The sequence below is a fragment of the Cryptotermes secundus genome, unplaced genomic scaffold (assembly GCF_002891405.2).
Source record: "Cryptotermes secundus unplaced genomic scaffold, Csec_1.0 scaffold307, whole genome shotgun sequence".
NCBI classification, from domain to species: Eukaryota; Metazoa; Arthropoda; class Insecta; order Blattodea; family Kalotermitidae; genus Cryptotermes; species Cryptotermes secundus.
Window position 1 is genome coordinate 770,458 of NW_019738353.1, and position 10,344 is coordinate 780,801.

Consider the following 10,344-nt stretch of genomic DNA (forward strand, 5'->3'; position numbering starts at 1 on the left):
TGTTTGAGCGGTGTGCGGTCGGCCGGTGCGAGGAGAATCCCGAATATTGGTATGCCCACTTTCACCAGATAATCTGCATGCCCACCGACTAACTGTACTGCGATCGACAGCGTCATCTCCATACATATTGTTGAATCTCTTGTGAATGTTTCCCACTGTCTCATTCTCTCAACACAAGAAGCCTATAACAACACGTTGCTTTTGACGAACATCAAGCGCAGCAGCCATTTTGAGGGAGTGCTATGACAGCGCTACGCGTGGGAACGGGTTGAATTAAATTTAAATACAAGCGAGAAGGATCCTTCTATGCACCTTACAAATATTAAAGCTGTAGAATAAAAACTGTTTTTTTTAAATATTCTGTGTTACTTTTGGAGTGACCTACATATGTAAAAGGGATAACTGTTTACACTGAGGAAGACTTAGGATTGTATCAGTGGCAAGGACAATCTTCTGGGATGTAACTCGAGTGGTCTTGTAGGATTCCGGTACCGTTTTGGAGAAGCGTACTGCCTGACTCACTTTTTGATGCTGAAGGCGGCAGGACGATCCTCCGAAACGTCTGTGAAATATACCAAACTATACGGCGTCACATTCCAGAATGTACTACTCTTTACTTACACCGAGTCTCAATATTGTGCTTTATTTGCTACTGCTCACTGACATGAACTAACAGTGGAATGGAAATTCACAATACTCGGTAACAATAAATTCCAGTATTACAGCAGCCGAAAAGCCGTTGTGTCAGTTTCTGGTCGTTCAGCATCGGTCCGCAGATGTACACTTCTACGTATTTCCTGCAGGTTTCGCTGCGTCTACATGTTCTGGAAGCTGGCTCTGTGTGTTTGTGCGGTTACTTTGGTTCCGGGGCAGATAACTGTAAGTAATCGTGGTTACTTAGTGAAGATAATACCGTGTCATCATAATCATCACTTAATGAAGCATTTCCCCGAGTGACGGAACCCTGCTAATCTTACCGATGCCAACTATATTCACATTGACTTGGGCAGAGTACAGAATGTTTCTAAATTATTGTCGGGGTTTCCCTTTATAAGCCACGGAAACCCCCACAGTAATTTAGAATCACCCTGTAACTTAGACTACCTCAATAGGACGGCTTCAGGCAAGCCAAGTTCTCTATTCCAGTCTTTATTATTATTATTATTATTATTATTATTATTATTATATTAGAGGGGGTGGGTTTCCCCATGCACTTAGACCAGTTATTGGTCAATTGTGCGTCCCCCTTTAATTTCTGCTGTCGCCATACCCTGCCGATACTGGTGCTCGCTATCAGCCCCGTTCAGCCAGCGAGGCTGGCAGTTGTACCCGATGCTATATCATCTACCAGAGGCATTGGAAACTACTTGGGCGGGGTCTCCTAGAGACATGAGGTTCTTTTACGTGCCGTAAATCTACGACACGGGACCCACGGCTTAAAGTCCCTCCCGGGACCCCTAGACTACTGAGGCCGCTTCCTATATTGATCACAAGTCATCATTTACCAACCAAAATATGTTCTCATACGTACCATTACGTTTGACATTATGCCGTGAAGACATTTCCACATTTCATAACCGCCAGTGCATTCCCCTTTCTGGCCTGGAACATAATATTGCTTTTCAACATGATATTACGTGCTAACAAACTCTTGCTTTCACTTTTTGGGCAACAAACACTGAAATAACTTTGTTTCTTTTTGTGTAATGTTTGACTGGTTTCCGTTTAGTACCGCTCACTGAAAAACTCCGGCGTGCGTTAGTAATTTAGCAACCTCAAAACACACATCATATATATATGAATAGGAGAGGGAGGAGAAAATGGAGGGGAGGTTAGTGGGGGTACATTTTAGGGGCGAAACAGAAACATTTTCGGCTCCGCTATTTCCCAGGCAAGTTCCACTCATCTTTCTGGTAAAGGTAGGTTGCCCAGCTGAAAAAAGAGTTTGCAAATATAGAAAGCAGAGATATAAGAAGGAGGTTGCTTCATTGTTATGGGGCGGAGGAAACAGCTGAACAGTCTTTACTGCTCTCGATCGCAATCTTACATTGGGAGGAGCATTATGAATAAATATTATAAAATAACGGACCTATTGGAGAACACACAAAAGTATTATGAAATTTATTCGTACTTTTACCTATATACACACACGGCTGTTAAAGCGATGTGCAACTACAGGCTGTCGGGGTCTCCATCTGTAGGCCAAGGAAACTCCTATAGTAATTATAATCATTCTTTATTGCTGTAGATTATATGGATGAATTCAAATCGCCGTTCCCAATCTCTGAATGAACTTGAAATTCTTAATGTGAGTGACGTTCATTCCTTAAAGTTTTAGCCACTACGTACTGTGGCATTTACAGGGGAAGCAACCGTATGCGGAAGTAATCGGTTTCATCAGAAACTACGAGACTGTCACTTGCTGCTCCGTTTATCCAATCACGGCGTTTCAGCTGATCAGCACACCACTTACTTGTATCCGTACAGTTCGCGATGTCCGACCTCAGACTTTCTTCATCCACTTCCCTGCCTTGTTGCTCGATGTTATCCAGTAATGGCTTTGCGATGTTCATCACCGCATTCACATCAAGCTGACCGTCCTTTAGCTGAGGAAGACACACAGAACAAACGTTACGAGTGTAACGCACAGTTTATCTGTTCATATTTGTGAAGGATAATGCTTGATATTTTTCATTATTTCGGGAGTTAGTTATGAATATCAGAAGATGACAGTAATAAGCCATAGTGGAAGTTATGCTTGAGTTAGTGTTGTAGTGTCCAGGTTTGCTGAAAAACTATCGGCAGGGGAAACTGAAGTACTCGGAGAAAACCCGCTCCAGTGCCACTTTGTCCACCACAAACCCCACTTGACCAGACCCGGGATCGAACCCGGGCAGCCGCGGTGGGAAGCCAGCGACTAACCGCTTGAGCTATGGCGCGGCAAACCACGTGACTAACTAACTTCATGGAGCTGAGCCCTCCTGGAGAAGCCACCAGTTGTGCAGCTACTCAAGGATTTCCAAATATTTTATGGGCCTCGAAGGTTCAATATCGTGTTCACAAGATTTCTCCTCCACTGGTCCCTATCCTGGGCCAGATTAATCCAGCACATACCACCCAATAATAACGTCTCCATGATCCACTTTAAAATTATCCACCCGCCTACGTCTTGGTCTTCGTAGTGGTTTCTTTCTTTATGGCTTTCCCACCAATATCCTATATACATTCCTCTTCTCCCCATTCGTGCTAAATGCCCTGCTAATCTCATTCTCCTTGACTTCAACATTATAATTATACTTGGCGAAGAGTACGAGTTACGAAGCTCGTCATTATGCAGTTGCCTCTGTCGGTCTACACAAGAGGCCTCTTCGCTTCGATATTATCTGGAAATTATAATGTTTTCAGAATTACCGAAGTAACTGTCCTGGACTGTCGACTTGTATAACGATACGTGGCATACTGACTTGCTGATAGAAGGGGACATGTGAACTTATGCAGTTGTTAATTTCTTTGGAATTCAGACAGCTTGCAGCAAGTACAGTGTGCGTCTCTTAATTAAAAACATTTCATTAAGTACAAAATAGTAATTTACATGTTATTTTGCATAGCACGCCTCATTTATTTGGACGGAATGTGACCTTCGTACGAGATAATGGCATTGAACATACAAGCAAATTAACCGATACAATACGTCGGGACGTGTACTTACCATTCCAAGACCCACGAGCATACACTGTATCAGGCACTGAAATTGTAAAGAAAGAATTGGTTAGTCGGCAGTGAAAATAATGGCTACAGCTTTCTTTTCAGAAACTTGCATTCGCACTGAAATATTCTCCAGTTCAGAATGTCGGACAGCAAATCTGTTTATTTCGATGACTGAATTCATATTACGTCACAAGGTTCGCTAAGCTAGGTTTGAATCAGCAGGAGTGGCTGTGTAATTCTGGTACGCAGAAGTTTTGTACTGTTTTGCAGTGTGATGCATGACAGAAGCAGTCAGAAATGACTTGACAAGGGGACAGAATGTACAGTTCTGCGAGTGGACAGCAGGAATACACACAGGCTGGATGATTTTACGTAGCAACCAAATTTTCGTCTATTTGAGACGTCACAATGTTATCTATCAGAGGAGTGACAGCAGTATGTACCTTGGTGCGGGGCCTGAGGACGATCACGTGGACAGGTTCGCATTGTAGGACCACAATGTGATAGCGAGACAGTGAACACGCGTGATGCATGCACTACAGAGCCTTTTGCAACGTTCCCTTGTGGCACTATGTTTGGTGTGTGGATCGGTAGCCCCGGTAGCCTGACTGACATCACGGGCATCTTGATGTCCGTGGTTTACGACTCAAAACTTCAAACGGTTCATCGCATACAAGACGAAATGGCAATGGTACGCAACAACCTAATGAGCAGATGTGTCAGCAGCTATATGGAGTCCAGTTAGGCCTTTGCTAATATGTAATGTACGTGTAATTAAAAGGGGTGCACGCGGTAGCGTAGTTGGTTGAGGCACTATGCTACAAGCCGGAAGGTCGCGGGTTCAAGTCTCGATGAGGTCATTTGATTTTTTCCAATTGACCTAATCCTTCCAGCCGCACTATGGCCCTGGGGTCGACTTAGCTTCTAACAGAAATGAGTACCAGGAATCTTCTTGGGGGTAAAGGGCGGCCGGCACGTAGGGCTGACAACCTTTCCGGCATCTGTGAGCCGATTGTCTAGAAAATGTGGGGACATCAACATCTCACAACCCTGTGCCTCCACGGCCTGTTACAGGAATACATTTACTTTTTTTTAATTACAATTAAAACATTTTATTTTCGAACTCTGCCACATCGCGTTTCGCTGTGAGAACGGTCTTGACTTACCCTGAGCTCGCGTGTGTCTCCATGATGGAAGAGTCGCCAGAGAAATGTCAGAACTAAATACGGACCATGTATCTACTTTCGAAGCGAATTTATGAGTATCATACTACAGAACAAGGCATGTCAGGAAATGCAATAATACTTAGTTATGTTGCTGGTCGGCAGAGGCTCTGTACCTTCATAGATTCATCGGACTCGTCCTCCAGGATCATTTCTCTATTCCGTATTTCGATAAATGTTTCTGAAACAAAAAGAAATTTGGTAGTGACGTCACAGACAATGCAGACATTTAGGCTTATAAGATCAGTTCTGTTGTTAAGTAAAGTCTCTGAAACCTGCATAGACCTTGCGTGGGAACGCAGTGGCGGTATTTAGTATATAAACATGAAAGCGGAGGGCGCTTAGCACCTTGCAGACACAGAAGAAAGATAAGTAGCGATTACTTTATCAGGGAAGTTGAAGATGATCCATCTCATGTTACTTTTTTTTATTGCAGAAAAAATATTGTAAATACAAAAAAGGCGTAGGCAATCTCTCATATTTCGCTTAGTGGGGGGTGGAGTCCACCTGGGTTCACTCGGCACGGCTTCCACTCATTGGCCTATTGTAGCCTGTCCCGGGTGATTATGATGATGGAGAATTTGGTGGAATGAAGATTGGTAGGGAAACCGAAGTACTCGGAGAAAACCCGCCCCAGCTTCACTTTGTCCACCACAAATCCCACTTGACCAGACTCGGGATCGATCCCGAGCAGCCGCGGTGGGAAGCCAGCGACTAAGCGCTTGAGCTATGCCGCCGTCATCTCTCATGTTACTTGCGTCGGCGAAATGATGTCGCCTCCTGTAGCCAGATGCCACGACTGTCTGTGTGTGTCTGTTCACAAGTTAACTGCTCGCGCATTCAGCGTGAGTTGAAACACACCAACTGATATGTCAGCTGACTGTACCGAATGTACGTCAGGCTATTCAGAACTATGTGCTTACATCTGCTCACCTGTAGAAGAATGGAAGCACACGTGTGTGTGTGTGTCATTCTGTCTGTGCCGGATCTGATACCCTGTGTCTGTCTGTCTGTTAATCCGGACTAGATTTACGAGCTTCTGTAGTGTACTGTTTTCTCAAAATCAAGTTCTTGTATAGTCAGCAGAACAAACACTAATTCTGTGTTTGATAGGACAAGTTGGATAAAAAAGTTTCCATTTGTGTACAACAAGGGTCTCCAAACTACGGGCAGTGAAAGAATTGTGCAGAAATGCGCCAATTGAACTAATTTTCCGATGAGTACTGGTAAAGGAATACTTGTTCATAGATTTCAAATTCATTAATTAAGATTGTGTTTAAAGTATATTGATATTCCATATTATGTTAATATTAATGTTATTCACAACCACTTTTATCAGATACCGAGTGGCTTTGGAAATTAGCATTTTTTGCTGATCTGGTGAACCATATGAACAATTTGGATTTAAAGTTGCAGGGTGAAAATAACTTAGTCTGTGATTTATTTGCACTTATCAAGGCATTCAGAGCAAAGTTGATACTTCTGGAAAGCCAAGTGAAAAATTATAACTTTGTTCATATGATATACCGTGCAGAGTTGCATAAAAAGTGTGAAGCTGAATTTCTCTCCTTGTTTGCAAATTTAGTCATCTCAGATTTGAAAGAACAGTTTCGGAAGCGATTTGCTGATTTGGATGCCAGTGCTGAGGAAATAAAATTGTTTCAAAATCCGTTTGACTGTGATGCTGCAGATGTCCCAAGTCAAATTCAAATGGAAATTATTGAACTGCAGGAAAATTATCAAATTAAAGACAATTACAAGGAAGGAAATTCGATCGAATTTTATAAATTTCTGAACTCTGAGCAATTTCCAAATTTATCTCCATTTTTGGGACGACATATCTGTGTGAAGAAACTTTTTCGCAGATGAAGTACATCAAGTCGAAATACAGGGCAAATTTATCCGATGAACATTTAAAGTCGCTACTTGTGATTAGCGTTTCAAAATTTGAACCTCAATTTAATCAGATTTTAAGAATGCAAAAAGAGTTCCATCATTCACATTAATTGTTTTATTATAATTTGTGATGAAAATATGAGCATTTGCTGCTACTGTCTGTTGTCATTAATATACGATAATTTATTCCCACGTACTTTGTATTTAGTTTATGAAATTATGTGCTTTCAATAAAACTCATATACCTGGAATTATTAATTTCTCATTTTATCCGGCCCGTTCAAAGTGCTGAATTACCTAATGTGGCCCGCGTCTCGAAAAGTTTGGAGACCCCTGGTGTACAAGGTAAGGCTAGTTCTGTTTGGGTATGTAGTGATACTTACCGTCTGTTATGCCGTGTTCCTTCTGGCACTTTGTTTGTGCGTCCACGATTTCTTGCATTTCGTCCTGAAATAATTAAATATATTATTTTAGTCTAGTTCGATTTTCACTTACTTGTACATATCCACAGTGTGCGCAGTTTCCTGTTGAACTTGGCCAGATTCTCAGAAAATCTATTGCGAATTGTGTTATGTTGCTTCTCCGTGTCCGTTGTGTGGTAAGAATATAGTATACGTGCCTTTATTTCCTGCGTTCATCTCCGCAACAGAATATTGTGACACGAGGGCTCAAAGCTAGAAGAGTGGAAGCAGCACAGACGGCCGGTGCTAGGGAACGGCCCTGTAATCGTCACGTGACAGATGGGTACTGCGGTGACAGGCAGCTCAAGAAAAGAGGCATGGGGGAAGAGGTGTTTTCTATGCGGTACGCTGCAAAGGCTACGTCACACTACAACAAAGCAAATGCAAGAAGAGGTGGTTTCTGTGCGGTCCTCACTGAAGCTGTATAAAGGGGACCAACTTCCATTACGAGTCAGTCTTAAAAAAAGGTCCCAAGCCCGGACTACGAAACCGTGGGCAGAGCACACAGTCATGAGTCGGCGGTTAGGGAGTTCAGTTCGTGAGCCATAAGTGTGTGAGGAATAGTCCTTGTTAGAAGAGAGTAACCAGGCAATTACTACTGGAGGCTGCAACAAGCTAAGAAGACTCGTGTGGGTTGCAGTGATCTGTGCAGCGTTATTATTTAACCCAAATTATCGGCGGAGTAACTGAAACAATCTCACACGGTCACGTCATGTGGCACGATTTCTGTTTTAAGTGAGAGAACCTGGGACGACTAAATACAACTTGCCACCAGCATCAACGGTACAATCCGTACATACATCCACCCTTGCCGTGCTGTGTCGAAACGACTCTCAGTTTGCGCCATCATCAGACAGTGACGTCATGCTTACGTCACTGTTAGGAAGCTAAGTGGATCCCATTTTCAGCAGGCATTGGGGACCAAACATGTCGTTGAATACACGCAGATTTTCTTGCGAAAGGTTTCCTGTTCAATGCATGATGTGCCATCGGTTCAGTGTTCACTTCCCACCGACATGAGAAGTGTTTGCGTGATTTTACCCAGCCATTTAAATTTGCAGCCATATTATTATTATTATTATTATTATTATTATTATTATTATTATTATTATTATTATTATTATTTAAATTCAAATTGACCGATTACAAAGCATAATTTACGTAAGGCCATATATGGACTCTTCTGGGAATGCCGTAAACAATTTCGCAGCTTTTGTTATATAATTCTATATTTCTGTGTTTAAATACGAAATTTGCTCCTTTTATGTGATGATGCTTTGTGATTTTTAAGTTCAGTAAACTCCATGCAATACCGAGGAGGGGATGTAATGCCATGTGGTTTGGTAGGAGTTCACTGGCGTTTCGGAGGAATATATTTCCCTCATCTTCATGGTCAAAAATATATTAAATAAGCAGACATGCAGGAAACGTCGGTGAACTTCCAGCAGACTACGCGGTGCCACTCCCCTTCATATTAACGCTATGCATACCACGTGGTGGAGCCATGTTTTCTGTGAAGACGGAAAGCAGGCTGGGACGTGCCTTCGCAGGTACGACCGATGTTTGATGCGTTGCCTGAAGATTGCTTTCTATAGCAACTTACCGAAGAAGCAATGCAGATTTTGAAGGCGATCACGAAAGTCAATGTGAGTAACTTCAGGTGTTCCATGGTGCCGAACTGCTGGCCTTGGAGTGGATTGCAAAGAACCAGGAGAACGGTTTGCATTTATAGTAACGGCTGCTCATGGCCATGGTCACTGTGCGGTTCCCACCCCCTCCCCCTGCCTTTTGAATCGGAAACACTAAATAAGCGTGATAAAATTCGTTTCGGACCATTGAGAGAAGAGCGAAGTTTGCGAAATCGCTGTGCTCGCTAGATTTTCGTCGTACTGAGATTTCGTGATCACATCTGTTCACAGCCGTTTGACGAAAGCCCTCATATTGCTTTTCTGTTTTTCTTACCGTGACCGTCATGATCATGGCATCAACATCTCCTTCCACATGTCCTACCCATCTTATTCATTTCAGAAAACAAATAGTTGCAATCACAGCTGAAGAAGTCTGCCCCTCAGTCTGACATCCTCCTGTTCTAATCGCACCTTGGAGCTGAGCCTTTCTTGAGAAGCCGCCAGTCGTGCAGCCACTCAAGAATTTCTCAATATTTTTTGGAACCCGAAGGTTCATTACCGAGTTCACAAAAGTCCTCCACTGGTCAGTATCGTGAACCAGATCAATCCAGATCATACCACCCCACCTTGTATTTCTAAGGGCCATTTTAATTTTATCCACCCACCTACGTCTTGATCTTCCTAGTGATCCCTTTCCTTCTGGCTTTCTCACTAATATCCTATACGCATTCATCTTCTCTCTGATTCGTGCTACATGCCCAGCACATCTCATCCTCTTTGAATTGATCATTCTAAGTATACTTGGCGAAGTGTACAAGTTATGAAACTCCTCATTATGAATTTTTCTCTAACCTCCTGTCACTTCATCTCTCTTCGGTCCAAATATTCTCCTCAACACCCTGTTCTCAGACACTCTGAGGCCACGTTCCTACCTTAATGTCAGAGACCAAGTTTCACACCCATACAGAACCACAGGCAAAATTATAGTTTTATATATTCTAGTTTTTATGTTTTTGGGCAGCAGACGAGAAGACAAAAGTTTCCGGATTGAGTGGTAGCAAGCATTACTCGAGTTCAGTCTCCTCTTATTTTCCTCCTGAATCAAATTTTGATTTGTTGCTGTCGTTCTCAAATATTTGGACTGTGCCCCATACTGATCAGTATTATTGTCATGTTGTTGAAAAAGACTGGAATTCAAATTGGCACAAGAACAATTTGTGACGGAGATTGAAGCAAAGAATATGAGATCGCTTCTCACACACAGGGCGAATGAGTTCTTTTTTATCTGGTGCTTTCAGACCAACGCAGATTTCATGAACTTGCGCTCTTCGCGAAGTCCAAGCCCACATTTCCTCCGCTTCACCCCGTTCGCAGGTAATATCGAAAAAAGGACCGTAGACTTAGCGGGGGGGGGGGTTGAGCAGAACG

At 42.8% G+C, this 10,344-nt stretch overlaps 1 protein-coding gene across 1 annotated transcript; it reads right to left on the reverse strand.

The window, feature by feature from the left end:
- Window positions 1-620: 620 nt before the first annotated feature.
- On the reverse strand, window positions 621-8,976 carry LOC111870768 (general odorant-binding protein 56a-like). Its single transcript, XM_023863291.2, has 7 exons — window positions 8,892-8,976; window positions 7,211-7,274; window positions 5,048-5,112; window positions 3,710-3,745; window positions 2,474-2,606; window positions 1,532-1,602; window positions 621-877 (listed from the first exon to the last, which is right to left on the reverse strand). Exons 1-7 carry the CDS (start codon window positions 8,955-8,957, stop codon window positions 854-856), a joined length of 459 nt encoding a protein of 152 aa, XP_023719059.1. The 5' UTR covers window positions 8,958-8,976; the 3' UTR covers window positions 621-853.
- Window positions 8,977-10,344: the final 1,368 nt, after the last annotated feature.